Source organism: Vanacampus margaritifer, chromosome 9 (assembly GCF_051991255.1).
Source record: "Vanacampus margaritifer isolate UIUO_Vmar chromosome 9, RoL_Vmar_1.0, whole genome shotgun sequence".
NCBI lineage: Eukaryota > Metazoa > Chordata > Actinopteri > Syngnathiformes > Syngnathidae > Vanacampus > Vanacampus margaritifer.
In genome coordinates this window covers 17,817,443-17,834,161 of record NC_135440.1, presented here as the reverse complement: position 1 = coordinate 17,834,161, position 16,719 = coordinate 17,817,443, and the positions used below count along the sequence as shown (strand labels likewise).

Below are 16,719 nucleotides of genomic sequence, written 5' to 3'. Positions count from 1 at the left end.
AGAACTGTGGCCTTACAACTGAACTGAGACTTGAATCTTGGCTCTGTCTGGCCTTCCTTAGACTTGGAGTTTGCAATTTCTCCCTGTGCTTGCATTGATTTTCTCAGAACATTCCAATTTCCTCCAGCATTCCAAAAACATGCATGTTAGGTTCGTTCATGTGACCTTTGCAATGTCTTGTTGATAGTGCACGTTGTTCAATAAAGCATAAAAAGAGGTTTGTTCACTGAAAAATCTAAATTGTGCGTAGGTGTTTCTCCACAGAAAATGAATAATTTCCATGTGACACAATGTATTTAATGAACTCTTTTTTTAACCATTAATTGAACATAGAAGAAGAACACAAAGATCAGTCAATCCAATTTACATAAATCACGTAAATAAATAAATGTAATAAAATAAAATAAAATAAAAAATACATACAAATAAAAAGAAAAACATTTAAGTATCTCCAAGAGGCATTTTTCTTTTAAGAATTCTGCATGGATATTAATTAACAATGACATTTATTATTTGTTACAAATTTAATAGACTTAAGTAATTTCAATCAAAAACAATTTGAATAAAGGTTTCAATTTTTAAAAAGTTACACTTATGGATATAGAATTTTCCCAATAAAACATACAAATTAACCAAAGTTGATCATTTTTTGTTCTTAGATTCAAAAAAGGGTAATAATGTTTTTACTTTCCAATATAATCTTGTTTTTCGATCCACACATAAAATAATTTTCAATATCCTTCCAAAAAGCAGCACTAATGGGGCAATCAAAAAATAAATGTGTTACACTTTACAAAAAAAACATTTGTCTTCAATATTAACAAAACGTGAAACATACATATTTGTTGGGTAAATATTATTTAATATTTTTAAATGTAGTATTTAATGAACTCTAACACAGAACATGATCTGGTGGTGTCGTTTCACTCTTTAAACAATATATTTTTTCATTATTTATACGGAATGTAAAATATTTTTAAATGTTTATATCACCGTGGTGAATAAATATATGTGTTTGAGTGGATACCGTAGTACGTGTGTGGGGAAAAAATACAATAAAGGCTAGTTCCGCGTCAGTTTTATTTCGACCCCGCCCCTTTTGCAGCACGTTCGTCTCTTCTACATTTAGGTGAATGTAAACACAAACTATGAGCTATAACACTTTAATGAATAAATATTCCTGACTCAGTTGCACCACCCACATGAATGCAACAAAACAAACACACCTCTATCAATTTCGTCACAACTATTTCCTGGATTACAACCAATCACATTTCACAGCTCACGCAGCGGGAAAAAAACGAGAAGGAATCAAACCAGTGGTGAAAAGACAAGTGACAAGTATGAATGGTGGCTTCTCAAAATTTGGAGCAAGTAAGATTTTTCGTCGTCACCATTATTTGTGTTTGTGTGTTGTGTTCAAGTTATAACACCGTCGTTTGTTGCAAACGATTAAGCGAAGGACAAAGCTAGATGTGTTGACAGTTTAAGGTAGGGCCGACAGCATAAAATATTTTTACTCTGAGTAAATAATCGTGATAGCACATAGGTTATATATATAATGCAATGCTTATTGGCACTCTGAACTCAAAAGGAAAGTTGTTGTTGGATTAATACATTATTAATCAAACTCCTTGAATTAAGGAATCAACTATGATCCCACTAATTAATAGTTGTGTATTTTTCATTTCTAACCGTTGAGTCAAGTCATGATTGTAATTAAATACCCGTATGATGTACACATCGCTGTTTCCTGCCGTTTTTTTTTAAGCTAAAGCGCATATTTTATTTAAAATAAAATAAAAAATCTCAAAACAATTACGTGAAATTGGAAAACTTCTCACGGCACACCTGATAATTTGATAATCACTGTACCACGGCATTCGGTGCCACCACCCCGTGGTTGGAAATGAATGGTGTATATTACAATGCTAATTGTTTTCTGTTCTGTTTTCACAGATAGCCGGGGTTAAAATGAGACGCTCAGCAGCTCCCAGCCAGCTCCGGGGTAATGCTGCTAAAAAGCCTCGTTTTGTGTTTCCTGGAGCTATTTCTTCATTTAATGGCACAGAATCCAAGCACCAGTCCCCTAAATTTGGTTTGGAAAATGATTTGAATAAGGTAAACTGTCTATAGCACTTGTGTGTTTAATTGAATTTTGAGCAGGGTGCATGGAAAAAAATATTTTTTCCAGAACCATTCAAATTGTCTTCTCTCACATGACTACTTGTCTAACAGGTCCAGAGAAGTCCATCAGCTCCAACTTCCAACAAAGGCGCCTTTGTCCAGGCATCACCAACTGTATCTAAGGCTCTGGCCCGAGTACTCAGTGTAACTGAAAGTAAGGAGAATGATGTTGTGACAGAACATCCGAGCGCTGCCTCACAGGAGCTCACAACATCGCAAGACAACAGGGGGGCAGGTAAACAGAACGTCAACTTTCTTACCTTTTATTTAGCAAGTAAAGTATTTTCAAAAAGGAAATTTTGCAATTTGACAGTTTGGTCACCACTTTTCTATTTTTTTTCCAATCTATTTGCCATGATCACTGTCCTATCTAACAAAGGACTGTCTGAAAGCAAATAAAAACAACGTATAAAAAGTAATTTGTTTATTTAAATACCTCACTGTTAGCATTACCTGCTGCTTTGTACTATTGGGGACCCATGCACTATACTGATATTATCTGGTATTTGCATTGCTTAGAATTTTATTAATTTTTTTATGTGAGAGACCCCCCCCTTATGATGTAAAAAAAATCAGTAAGTGTATTACGGTACTGCTACTACTCTTGGGGTCATTTTCTCTTGTTTGCACTCAAGTTTTTTGTTTTTTTTAACAAGCCTGGCTTGCGCACTTTCAAAGTATGCCAATTCTTCCGTCCAGACCCTGACACAACCACCATGTGTAACCGAGAAATCTGTGTGCAACCGCCAAAGAGGCGTTACTCGATAAAGTCTGTACTAGTACCAACCGGACTTGACTTGGGTGGCAGTATTGTGGCCCAGGGCTTTTTTTTTCTCATTTACTTGATATGGACATCAAAAATGGAAACTACAAAGAAGAAAAAGTAGTAGTGGTAATAGAAGAAGAAATATCATTATAATTTGTATTGTGGTGACATTGGGGACAACACCATGGTGAAAGAGTGGTTCGAATGTTCAAGTCGAGTGTAACTTGGATAACTGGGAGACCATTCAGGCATCTAGAAACTGCTGATCTAACCACTGATGAACATGAATTCATTTTTGCAGTCATTTCAAAGTGTTGGGAAAGCTATGCCGATAGCGGTGTGTGAACCTTGACTAATCTGACGGTTCAGATTTCTATCGAACCGCAGCTGGGAGCGCTACTTCATGCCAGGATGTGTGGAAAGGTTGGTAAGGCAAGGCGGCAGAATAATAAAGAGCTGCCTGCAATTATTACTTAATATATGATGGATGTTTTTCTTTTAAATCTCATTGCATTTTGTGGTTTATATTATTTGCTAAACTCCGCTGTATGAAACAAAGAGGATTTGCATTCTCTTTGCAGTAATTTAAGTGCATGATACTATACCAAGTAAAAGCTGCATCCTTCAACAAGTGAATGTGAGCCTCAGGCCTGGATCATTTAACCCGTAAATAGCAAATGGCGAATAGGGAGGTATTCATTGTATTCTGTTTTCAGACATAGAGTCTCCCTCTGGTGGATACTCGGAATTATGCAAGCACGCGCCTTTACTTTTCAGCCAAAACCAGCAATGTAACACTATCTTTGTTTAAAAATAAATAAATACCGACACAACTGTAGCCTATTTAAACTTTCAAGTCGTTCGTAGTCGTCACAAACCACGCGTATGGGCTCTTTGCACAAATTCACTACTTGAACTCAATACCACTGCTTCAATTCCTGTTTTTCACGATTGAACAAACTGATTAATCCAGGTGTGTCTGGCCATTGTCGTCGTGGTTCCTGAGGTCAGGCATACCCGGATTAATCAGTTTGTCCAATCATTAATGACAGGAAATGAAGGAGTGGTACTGAGTGCAGGAAGTAGTGTATATGTGCAAAGAGCCCATCGCTCGTATTTGGTTAGTAACAACACAGGCGCGTGCGGTGGACTTGGGAGTGCAACACCCCCGGCGGGGCAACACAGCGACAGCCGCGGGGCTGATTAGCTCTGTTCTCGGCTCTCTGCCCAGCGTGCTCCCCACGCGGAGGGCTCGTCAACAGGATTCGACCGTCTAAATAAATAGCTAGTGGCGGTGGTTTTATTAGCATGTAGCATCAATAGGAGCCTCGCTCACGCGCATGCGCAGCCTGCCGCCGTGTCCCCTTAAACTCCTCCCATCGCGTAGTTAGTTAAACCCGCGCCGCGCACCCGTTCCATCAGAACAGTCTCCCGAGCCCGAATAATCTGATATCCACCGAATTCCCCATCCCCCCCGTTTACATGTTGAGACCACGTTGCTCCCACTGTGCTCGGTTTGGGGTTTAGAGAGGCCGAGCTGTAAGTAGGTCGGGCTGGGTTTAAGCGGCTTAGCTACGTCAGTCTAAGCTGGGAGGAATTCAACCAAAACCATGGGAGGTAGGCGGGGGCCTAAGCGAGGCTGGCCTAGTTAAGCCTGATTCTTATTGTGCACGGCAGAAGCCTGATTTTGTTGTGCATGGAAGCAGAGAGAAACCAAGAAGTAGTGGGGTTCCACGCTCGAGACAGATCACAGCTCGTGTTTGATGTGGAATAGGAAGAGGAAGAAAAAGGGACGTGGAGCAGTTAAATCTGTGTTAACTTTATGTCTTGGTGGACAAAGAGTATCCTGCGGCAGGACGAGGAAAGACAGGTGGGGGGTGGTGACAGCTGAAGGCCTGGCTGAGGCTGTAAGATGGCATCCAGCTCGGCGTTCCTTTCCAGCATGGTGGGGAAAGCTCGCTCTTCCAACTTCACACTCTCGGAGAAGCTGGACCTGTTGAAGCTCGTGCGGCCTCACGTCCGCATCCTGGAGGAGCACACCAACAAACACGCCGTCATTGTGGACAAGAACAAGTGCTGGGACACTGTGGCGGAGCTGTACAACGCACTGGGAGGCGACAGGCCGCACCGCACAGCGCAGGGCCTCCGAACCCTTTACAAGAGACTGAAGGAGTCGGCCAAACAGGAAGTGATGCAACGGAGGCACGCCCAGCCGGAGTACAGAGGGAGCATTTCTGAGCCAACCAGAAGAGTCATGGACATGATCCCGCACTTGTTTCAACATGTGTCCATCCATGAAAAGGACCTGGCTCTGCGCAGGTACGCAGTAACTCACCAGAATCAGACACAGAACAAACTTCATAGGGAGCTGATAAACATCTTGTATTTTTTTTGTATTGGGATTTTTAACCTTTAGAGAAGAATGAAAGAAAACCATAGTGTCTTAAGTATACAAGTAGTCTAAAGAAATGTTTTTTGATTTGTAACAGAATGAAATTAAGTGATAATTAAAACTACATGAGTCCTGAACTACAGGTTTATTTATTTTTTACAGTTTTAATTGATGGCATTGTTTTGTTGTTATACTTGATGCAACTGTTACAAACTTCAGTATGTACTACTACTACTAGGTTGAGGGATGTGCAAATGTTGGTGCTCAAAGTTCACATTCGCTTTTTAAAGTAGACAAGATGGGTCAGGTCATTCATCGAGGTTTAAAAACAAACCTATATCGTCAGAGCTTATTTGGTAATAAAATATTAATTCTTGTCCATGCTTGTGCCCATCCTCAGATTATTATACAGTAAGCACGCACTTCCCATCGAGCCTCCTGCCAGCAGCTCTTCTCTGGCTGGCCCTCAGGACTACTCAGCAGCCGTCCCCACCATTCCCAATGAGGTGGTCCATCTGGACGCCGAAGATGATGTAAAACCGCCTCCAGATCTCCCACTCCCATCCACGCAGCCCGGGCTGGAGGTGGTCCCGGAGTTGATGGGCAAGCAGGAGGTGGACAGCATCCGTGATTATGACGCATCTTTGTCTCCCGCCCCTTCGTCTGTCGACATCCCCCTCTCTGCCTCGCCGCTGTCCTTGCGCCACGATTTGTACCCCAACAGCATCTACCCCAACAATGGTTACGCTCATCACGAGCCCGAACACTTCCGCCCGTTGCACCTGGCCAAAGAGGAGCACGAATTGGTGCTAGCCAATCACAGGAAAGTGGCGATGTACCTTGAGGAGAAGAGGGAGGGGCTCAAGAGGAAGCAGCAGCTGGAGGAGGAACTTTTGAGGGTCAAGATCAAAGTGGAGAAACTGAGGATGGCCCGACTTCGACATGGACTTCCCATCCCCCTTTAGCAAGAAGGAACTGGTCTGAGGCGGAGCTAATTAAACTGCCACTTCTTCACTTTCAGAGTATTTGGCATTGATTTTGTCAAAGATATTGGAATCCCGGGAAATAGAAATACCACAAGTGTGTGTGTATATAGACAGATTGCCGTCACGACAAAATATTCTCTTTTGTGCCACACTGGGAATGCAAAGAGCAAGAAAGACACACAAATGGTGCCATGAGGAAATAACACAATACTGGAGATCCATTGTAAAATGAATTGACGGTTTACACTGTGTCGCGCTGCTATGATGTCACGCCAATTACGTAGCGCTCGCACACCAGGTTCAGGGGTCGTGTCTAGTCTTCAACTATTTAGTGGTGCACTAAAATGTAACTTCCATACCATGTGATAGATGAGGATCACTTTACAAACTGTGACATTGGATTTTTGGTATACATAGCCAACTGACACTGAGCTCTCCTAAAAAAGAAAAAAAATATTCCCCAAAGGAATGCAGTAGACTGCCTAATTCTGTCATCTGTATTTAGCTCTACAAAAGTGGCATTGGTCATGTCTATTGATTGAGTATTTGAAATAAGACTTGGAATATTATTCCGATTTCATTATTATTATTTGGAAAAGATAACTCATTCAACATTTTCAGGCAAGCAGCTGTTCATTTTACATTATGCTAAACTGTTTAAAATATGTCACAGTGAGCCTTAAAACATTCTATTCAGTTCTTATGGAGTACGTGTATGACAAAGTACAGTATGATAAAACTAGAGTGAAGTAAAAAGGCAAAGCACATTTGATTCTTCAGACACTAACTGAGTTCAGGTCTCACATGATGTCAACATGCTGATGGTCTGGCCGCCCACTTTTCAGGTGTTTAACTTTGGAGGTCCCACTTTATGTTGTCGGATCCTGTTCAGTGTGTTTCTAAAAAGTGACTTTAACATTAAATTGGTTGCCGGTGAAACAAGGGAGCTACAGAATTTGTGTTGTAACCTTAATTATTGTTAATTAATACAAGTGAATGAATGTTGTATTGTATTTTGAGGAAATTACTGTCAGGCCTTGGTTTTTGTTTGTCCATTTTTGTCCTTTTTTTTAATTATTAAAAAGAAAATTATTATGCTGAGCTTTAGGTTTTGTTTTTTTTAGTCGCACATTTATTTGAATTGCTTTTTGGATGCTTATTTTCACACATCAAGGTGTTTTTCTGTCCAAATACTGCAAGGAGAGAGCTGTGCTTGAATCCATGTGAATGTCTTACATGTGACTGTTAAGTGTGCATGAGTGGTGCAACAGTGACATCTGCTGGTAAGGTCTGCCTGTGCATCCAGGATCCTCTTCATCACTGTGTATTTTACATCTGTTTCCACAGGCCTCTCTCAAGCATGTGCCATGTCAAATCCAGTCCCAAATACAGAATGCAGCCAGGACACGGCGCGGTACTTCAGCGTGATGTGGTGTAAGGCCAGCAAAAAGAAACACAAGCGCTGGGAGGGGGATGCCGTGCTTGTGACGAGGGGTCGCACGGCCACCCTGAAAGATATGGAGGGCAAGAATATTGGACAGGGTGAGATTCAATATTTAATTCTTCTGGCTCTCGCTATATGTTGCTAGCAATGATAGATAAACAAAAATATATTACTATAATTTTTTGACCAAATAAATTAAATTGGACAATTTACCACTTTTGTGCTAAAATAAACAATAATAACGTGATGGCACTGCCTGTCCTTTTCAGGTAGTGGCTACAAGATGTCAGTGCTGGCCTCCCTCGCTGAGGGCGAGACCTTGATGATCGGCGCGAAGGAGGTGGAGGTGATGGGAGTCATATCCGCAGAAACTTTTGCCACGGGACGTTGTTTCCAAGAAGCACGAGTGGAAGACATCCTCCCAAAGACGGCTCTGCCTCCTTCACACCGCTTGGCATCCAAACCTTTCTGCCCCCCTACGCTGTCGGGGAGAACGGAGCATGTTGGTTCACAACCAAGGGAGGAGCAGATCTGCAGGCCTCGCCACGATCCACAAGCTGCTGGTTCGTAGACCCACGTTCTCTATTCACAGTCTTCAATAACATTATTAGGTTCTTTTTGTGGGATATTTGGACATTTTATAATTAGTAATAATAGTATCATAGATAAAGCATATTGACCCTTGGGGGTTAACACTTTTACCCCACATGGTGTATTTTGTCAAAAATTTGGACACACTTTGTAAGTGTGATAACTAAGTCATTTATGAATATTTTTATTATTCCACCACTACACATCAAAATGTTCAGTGGCATCAGACCTATCGCATAGATATGTACTTTTTTTGAAGCCCTCTATGGACATAAAAACAATAGTGTGCAGTCAGCAAAACCAACTGATTGATATAAAACACATTTTGTCCAGAATTGTCCCTTTGACCACACACACACATACGCCTGTGCATATGAGTGTTACTGTGTCCACACACACAACATACACACAGGCCTGTCCTATCAATCCCCACCATGCCGGCTTTCTTTGGTGCAGCTATGGTCACGTGGCAAAGACATACAGCAGCTCAAGCAAAAATGATAATTAGCTCTCTAGCGCCACCTGCTGTATTATGGCTTTTAAGACGCTCAACTCACATTTTTTTTTATTTTTCATCTTTAGTTGAGGACCCACTGAAGGGATACGTTGGGTAATCATGGGAAATGCACGTCAATGAATGTTAATGAGTTAAAATATTGCACAATTACACTTTTCATTCTATAAATATTTGGCTGCCACATATAATAATGCCAATAATAATAATAAACTGACGATTAGAGCCATTTTAAACTTTAACATGTTTGGGCAACCTGGGTGAAATTTCAGCTACCCAAGTGATTTTTTTTGTTTTTAGAACATTTTCCTTTTGCACCATTCTTAGGTGCTCTAGTGATGCCTCGGCCCTCTCCCAACCACCAGTGGTCTAATAACAAGTCAGGGCTTCCTCTGGTTGATGTTGTGGTTGACCCGCACCTGACAGCTCACCTGCGCCCCCATCAGAGAGACGGCCTGCTCTTTCTCTACGAATGTGTCATGGGCATGAGGTATTATCACGTGTCCTAATTTGTAACTTCTCGTAGAGGCCATTCAAATAATCGTGAGTGTGTTCATAACATCAGAGCTGCAGGACGCTACGGGGCTATCCTGGCCGACGAGATGGGTCTGGGGAAGACCCTTCAGAGCGTGGCTCTCTGCTGGACTTTGCTCAAGCAGGGTCCGTATGGAGGAAAAGCGGTGGCTAAGCGTGTGCTGGTGGTTACGCCGGGTAGCCTGGTGCAGAACTGGGGCGCCGAGTTCAACAAGTGGCTGGGCCGTGAGAGGATCCAGGTTTTCACAGTGGATCAAGTGAGAATTTTTTTTTTGAGTTAAAGCACATATTTGAAATTGGCAAACATCTGACGGTCATAAAAACGATCGATGATTTGTACTGTCGTATAAAGGACCACAGGATCGAGCAATTCGTCTTGTCTCCTCTCCACAATGTTCTTGTGATCAGCTACGAGATGCTGCTGCGCTGCCTCGAACAGGTTTGTCCACCTGCCGTCGACAACTTGTGGAAAGACATCTGCTGAATGCCACCTTGTTGTTCTCAGGCACAAAAAGTGGAATTCGGCCTTATCATCTGCGACGAGGGTCACAGATTAAAGAACAGCAGCATCAAAACGTCCTCGGCCCTCAGCAGCCTGAGCTGCACTCGCAGGGTCATACTAACAGGTGTGCTTGAGCTGCACCTTGTCTCGACTGCTGCGAGAAATCAACCAGATCTCGCAAAATTTCTTCAATCTGTTTCGAAGGCACCCCAGTGCAGAATGACTTGCAGGAGTTCTACACCATCATAGAGTTCGTTAACCCTGGCATACTTGGCTCCACCACCGCGTATAGGAAGGTATTTGAAGAGCCCATTCTTCGATCCAGGCAGCCTTCCTGTTCAGAGGTGACGCCCACTCGCTCATTTCTTCATACACAGTATGTTTCTGGACACTTCATTAGGTACTCTTACACATTTCGAAGACAGACAATTTCAGTATGGCCTTTATACTACAGATGCAACGATATCGTTAGCAGCATCATTACCAGTACTGTATTAAATGACAGGTCCATAGAATGACCTTAAAAAATGTAATTATATATTCGGTATTTAGGTATACAGGGGTAAATGAGACCAGTGTCACTTGTGTACAACAGCTATAAATGGTTAGAGTACATGAAGTTAAAAATAATTGGCAAACATCAGCCATTTGACTGATTATTTTTGGACGATATGAAGGGCCATAATTGGGCAATTTAGTCCAGTCCTAGTTTTTTTTCTAAATGTATTATTATTTTAAATAACTCATTGACTTTTTATCAGCATTTTTTAAATCTTTTTTTCTTCTTCTCTAATGCATTTCAAAGAGCATCAATTATATACAGTTTTTTGCTAGCGATAGCAGGGGTTTAGTTATTTCAGTAGTCCAATTCAAAAAGTAATAATTTTGCTTGTTTGCTATCAACATCTAAATTATTTCTTTAAATGATGTAATATTTTACTCTGTGTGTAGCTGATCTATATAAAATGAGTTTTTCCACGATGTTCTAGTATATGGAAAAATGTAACCTTGTGACACATGCAAGTCAATGTATGAAATGTAACCGATTGTCTCTCCGCCAATAGGAAGATAAAGCTTTGGGAGACGAGCGAGCGTCCGAGCTCTCCCGACTGACTGGCATGTTCATCCTGAGGAGGACGCAGGAGATCATCAACCGCTACCTGCCGCCGCGCCTGGACTGGACCTTGTTCTGCAGACCGTCCCCGCTGCAGCAAGATGTCTACAGGCATCTCCTCAGCCACAGAGTTTTCCGAGACTGCCTGCAGGGCTTTCTGCAAGCACACACCCACCTGGCTTGCATCACCGCCCTGAAAAAGCTGTGCAACCACCCTGGTTTGCTTCACGCCACCGTCACTGTAAGACTAGGATAAAAAATAAAATAAATCTGTGAAGTTTTGTGAAAGTTGTAATTTCTTTGCGGTGATGTGCTTCTAGGACAAAATGAAGTCTGTTTCGGAGGAGGGCTCGTTATATGAAGGCCTAGCACAGTTTTTCCCAGAAAACTACTCATCAGATAGCTTCAACCCTGACGACTCAGGGAAACTTTTGGTTCTGTTGGACCTCCTGAAGACCATCAGACAGTTGAGTCCATCCGACAGGTATGTCATCATCACTTCTGTGTGTTATCGTCTGTGTTGAATCGCAGGTGTGACAGTGCATGCATTTCATCCAGGGTGGTAATCGTGTCCAACTACACTCAGACGCTGGACATGCTCCAGAAGCTTTGCGTGCACATGACTTACACGTTCTGTCGGCTCGACGGGCAAACGCCCACCAACCAAAGGCAGCGGCTGGTCGACAGCTTCAACAGTCCTTACTCGCCCAGTTTCCTGTTTCTGCTCAGCTCTAAAGCCGGTGGCGTCGGGCTAAATCTGGTGGGGGCTTCCCACCTGGTACTCTACGACCTTGACTGGAACCCAGCCAATGATATTCAGGTAAAAGTACAACAACAATCCAATATGATTTTGATTTGTCGGCTGGATTGGAGCATTCTGTTTTTTTGCTTTGTTCAGGCTATGGCACGAGTGTGGCGAGACGGACAGAAGAAGACCGTGCACACCTACCGTCTCCTCACTGCAGGTATCATCCTACTGTCCAGCTTACCCATGACACTAATGCTCAAGATGCAGCACATTGGGAACTGGACTTACTCCTAGGGTTTTGTGACCCTCTCAGGTACCATTGAGGAGCGCATTTTCCAGCGGCAAGTGTCCAAACAGGGGCTTTCTGGGACAGTGGTGGACCTCGGCAAAGGCTCGGAGCACGCCAGTTTCTCCACCAGCGAGCTACGAGATCTCTTCAGCCTGACCGACACGCCGTCTCTCACTCATGACCTGTTGAAGTGCAGCTGCGACATGGATGGCTCAGTCAACGGTAGGCCTATTTAACGCATTTGCTCCCAAAAACGTATAAATATGTTCTATTTTAAATATTACCGTGATCCCAAAAACATATTTTATACATTTTTTAATGGGGGTTTTTTTTATGCTGAAGCATGCAGAAGACTTAGATGCAGCATCTGAACTGAAGAGAATGCTTGAAGCAATGGTAGTTATTACAAAAAGGGTCAGCCGGTGGCAACAGAGTATAAGAGATCAACCAGGGCCATGTTGCAAAAAGCTCTTTCCCCCACAGATATGTGAATAATGATGAAACTTAGCTATATTCTAATGCTAATTGCTGCAAAACGGAAACAGAAATATACAGTCATTTCTGGACTATAAGCCGCTACTCTTTTCATTTGCATTTGACCCTGCGGCTAATACAACGGTGCGGCTTATCCATCAGATCACAATGGGACGCACTATAAAGGAAGCGCAAGAGCGTCAGGCAGAGCAAAACAAACCAAGTGAGCCCAAATAAAGTAGGAGAGACAGAACGAGAGTGAGACAATTTGCGCCCTCATGGAAAAGAAAGTAGCGGGAACCCGGTGGGGTAACATTAAAACACCTGCGGCTTAAAGTCGAGTGCGGCTTATATGTGTAGCAAACTTGAGTATTCCCCAAATTTAGCTAGCGCGCCTTATAGTCAGGTGAGCCTTATAGTGCAGAAATTACTGTACTTTTTTCCTGATAAAAGAAGACACTCTAATCTTTCTTTTTGTAGATTCCATGTTTTTATAGCAATAGAACACAATATTCTGTGGGCCTTGGAAAATCAGTCAACAGCCAGGAGCGAAGGGGGTTGCTTCAGTGAAAATGGCTGGGAGTAAATGAGTTCATCAGTTAAAAAAAACCAAACAAACATGTTTTTACACTCACCTTTTTTTAACTTTCTGCTCAGATATTAAAGAGAAAGAAGATGAGGCCCCTGGAAATCGTCCATGCCAGCTTGGCCGTGACCGCGGCAGTTCGGCCCAGAAGCACCTCAGCATGTCCGAGCTGACGCAGTGGAGACATTTCTCCGGAGACGCACACACCTTCTCCGATCCTTACCTCGATCACGCCCGAGACCACATCACCTTTGCCTTTCAAACCACCATCAAGTAACCACCACAGTTAAAAAAAAAAAAAAAAGAAACTATTTCAACTTCATTTTGTTAGGCAAACGAGATCTATTAAATATCCAACCCAGCATTCTTATCTTCGTAAATACATTATTTGATCTCCTTAGAGTAGGTGAACAGGATGTCCAGCTGTCCTGAATGTTGTAGCTGGTAAGTTAAATGTCCATTAAATCCAAACCGTTATGAATAAAAGTGATTTTAAAAACGTCATTCTTTTCTTTTTGTCCATTGCTGCAGGGCTCATGCAGAGTTGCTGTTGCGGCCATTTAAGGTAATACTGTACTGACAACAGAAATTGATGATGAGGCATCTTAAGGTGCTGTGCCATTTATGCGGAGCATCAATTTAGCGTAATCTAGTTTCAACTCTCCCACGTAAGTGTCGAGCCATGAGTTGACCGTTTTGGCAGAACAATAAGCGGACCCTTTCTCATGCTGTGACCTTCCACATGACGGTCCAGTGAGTCACGGCGGTTAAGTGATGTGGGACACTCATCCGCTTTGTTTGACGCTGCTGCTCGGCACTGAGCCCCCGCGTGGGAGTTACGTGTGTGCTCTGCATGTGCTATGTATGGCTTGTATTCAACTGTGTTGTTGCATAAAAGAGCTAATTATTTGGCTATTACCGCCATTAGGCAATTTTCTTGTGTAATAACTCAATTTGGGGGACGTTTGGCTTTTCTCGTAACAGTGTATCCATTACCTCACTGTGAATTACAGTATTACTCTTAATCACCTTCTTTTTTTATTCAGCTCCTTTCTCTCTGATTAGAAAAGGTGACGATGGTACTATTTTTTTGGGTCTCTTTGTGGTATCCTTACGTCAAACTCTCAATGTTTGGCCCAAAAAATGAATGGGGATCAAGTTTGAGCATTGCAACTCTCACAAAGCAACGTCGTTTCTTCCCAGTATTGGATTTAGTGCCTTTCCTCACAAGGATTTTAGTCCATGTTGTTGTAGGCCAGATAAATTACCCAAATAAAATCTTTCTGGAGCCGCAAAACATTTGAACATTGTGATGAAGGAAACGGTGTTAGTCTAAAATACTGAGGGTCCAAGAGCTTTAATTTTTCATGCTACATTTTTAAATTTCTGAATTTTTTTTTAATTTTTGTGGACATATTATGGTAATTTTCTGCCTTATTTTTTGGGGGGCGTTATGGCTATTTTTTACCCTTTTTTTCTGCATTTTTATTTTTTTTGCAATTTTGTGTACATTTTATGGTAATTTTCAGAATTTCTTGTGTTTTTGGATATTTTTTGGTTACTTTTTAAATTTTTTCCTAACTGCCTTTTTTATTCAATTCTGACATTTTTGGAAATTTTATTGTTATTTTCATCTTATCCTCTAACTTTTTTGGACATTTTGTGCTCAATTTTTGGACATTTTTAGATCATTTTAAAAATGATTTCATCTACCTATCGTCTCTTTTTCTGACAACTTAAAAATTTGGACTCTGACATTTTAAATCTAAATCATTAATGAATTTAAATATTATAATATTGAAGATAATATTTTATCTTAAAAATATGTATAAAATAAAATAATTTCTCTAATATTTGTATTTTTATAAGATATCCACCGGGAGCCGCGGAGAGGGACTAAAAAGCCACATCTGGCTCCAGAGCCACAGGTTGCAGACCCCTGCACTATACTTATATTCTTTCAGATGGTAACAAATCATAATATTGTATGAAGATATTAAGGTGCTTTTGAAATGTATTTTTGTACTCGATTAATGTCGCGTTTGCTAAGATTGCCATTAATTTAAAATGTAGAATTTTACATTTATTATTCTAAATACAAATAGAATGAGAAGTTGTCTCTGAACATTCTGAACTCCTGTTTTTGTTACAACCCTGTCAAAATGTAGTTACTGTAATTCGATTAAAACCGTCAACACTAACAATCATTCTCAGAAGTGAAAATCTTTAAGTGCTGAGCATTTGATAATCTCTGTTGCAAATCAAAACAGCAGCACATGAACAGTCCCTGTGGGGGAATTTACCGAATGTCATAAATACGTTCCCTGGGCAGTATTAAAGGATGAAGTCAACCCCAGAATATAATTTACAATAATAAAGTGTAAGTAGTAACTATTGCATTTGTGGAATTTGAATTAAGTTGCAAAATCCATCCATTTTTTATCCATTTCAGGGGGCGGCCATTTTCCCACTTGCTGTCAACTGAAAATGACATCAGAATTCCTTAGGACCAATCACGGCTCACGTGTTAGTTTGGTCATGTGACATTTGTGAGCCGTTACTTGAACCCTGAGCAACCATCATGTCATTATCGGTTGACAGCAAGTGTCAAAAGGGGTGGATTAATTCGTATTCCAAAAAAATCCTTATTCGGGCCCTGCGATTGGCTGGTAGCCAGTTCGCACCCGTGACCCTGCCGAGGGACGCATGGTACTTGTTTGTAAGCTCATCATGTGTCATCGTAGCTACCGAACACGTGTCCGACAAACAAGTGTGACCCGTCCCATTGATCCGAATGATGTCTCGGGGCCATGTCTGATGAGCGCACGAGATGGAGTTTGTTCTAAAGCTCTTAGCCATCAGCTGCCAATCCCCCCCCCCCTTTTTTTAAGCCAGCCAGCTCAAAGACCTGTCGTAAGGATTTAAATGAATAACTCCACCGCTGGGGAGGAGGGTGCGGTTGTTATGATGAGAAACTAAATGACAGATTGGATCTTTATTCCCTGTGATCCGTGGACGTCTGAATGAAGAGGCAGTCAAGCCAAGGCTTTGGTACGAACCCTCACCGAGGTCGCATGTCTTGTATTTCATTCATGATCACTTAGAGAATCATTGACATTTAAGCTGCACCATTTTATAGCCACGTGCATCAGGCTGCACATACCGTTCAGGCCGCCAAATATTTTAGGGGGCTCGCAGGTGTGACCTCATCAAGGAACAAATCGGGCGCGCGGCTTTCAATATACGGTCTTGTGTTCATGCTACGCTAGACTTCGCCCTTCACCCTATTCGTGACCTCGTGCACAACCTGTGTGCCTCCTCCCACTCTCACATAGCCACAGATTGTTTCCTCTTTTTTTTTTTCCCCCTAACATTTCTGATTACATTCTAAAAACAATTACTAATCATAATTGTGCAAAATATACTCACAATTTCTTAGTACACTACTACTCAAAATGACTATGTTGGCGATAATGTGAACGACAAAAAAATAATCACATTAATTCATTTGCTCCCAAAAACGTATAAATGTTTTATTTTAAATGTTTTACGTGTCCCAAAGACATATTTATACGTTGTTGTTTTTTTTATG

The 16,719-nt window shown here is 41.6% G+C and overlaps 1 protein-coding gene across 4 annotated transcripts; it reads left to right on the top strand.

Annotated features, from left to right (window-relative positions):
- Positions 1-1,285: 1,285 nt before the first annotated feature.
- rad54b (RAD54 homolog B) lies at positions 1,286-15,481 on the top strand. Of its 4 annotated transcripts, XM_077576375.1 has the most exons (18): positions 1,286-1,374; positions 1,960-2,121; positions 2,239-2,422; positions 7,679-7,873; positions 8,045-8,338; positions 9,208-9,370; positions 9,446-9,671; positions 9,767-9,853; positions 9,920-10,040; positions 10,121-10,260; positions 10,981-11,271; positions 11,351-11,514; positions 11,589-11,850; positions 11,929-11,995; positions 12,092-12,289; positions 13,199-13,571; positions 13,659-13,692; positions 14,997-15,481. In XM_077576375.1, exons 1-16 carry the CDS (start codon positions 1,348-1,350, stop codon positions 13,402-13,404), a joined length of 2,787 nt encoding a protein of 928 aa, XP_077432501.1. In that variant the 5' UTR covers positions 1,286-1,347; the 3' UTR covers positions 13,405-13,571; positions 13,659-13,692; positions 14,997-15,481. The 4 variants fall into 4 exon arrangements, with proteins under 4 accessions (XP_077432501.1, XP_077432500.1, XP_077432502.1 ...); XM_077576374.1 differs by lacking the exon at positions 14,997-15,481 and having other exon boundaries at positions 13,659-14,960; XM_077576376.1 differs by lacking the exons at positions 1,286-1,374; positions 14,997-15,481 and adding an exon at positions 1,381-1,491 and having other exon boundaries at positions 13,659-14,961.
- Positions 15,482-16,719: the final 1,238 nt, after the last annotated feature.

Bases quoted from the DNA above. Each gene is read 5' to 3' on its own strand.
- rad54b (XM_077576375.1), top strand. From the start codon at position 1,348: ATGGTGGCTTCTCAAAATTTGGAGCAA. The intron at 2,122-2,238 runs GTAAACTGTCTA...CTTGTCTAACAG, and splicing joins TGGAAAATGATTTGAATAAG to GTCCAGAGAAGTCCATCAGC. The intron at 9,672-9,766 runs GTGAGAATTTTT...TGTCGTATAAAG, and splicing joins AGGTTTTCACAGTGGATCAA to GACCACAGGATCGAGCAATT.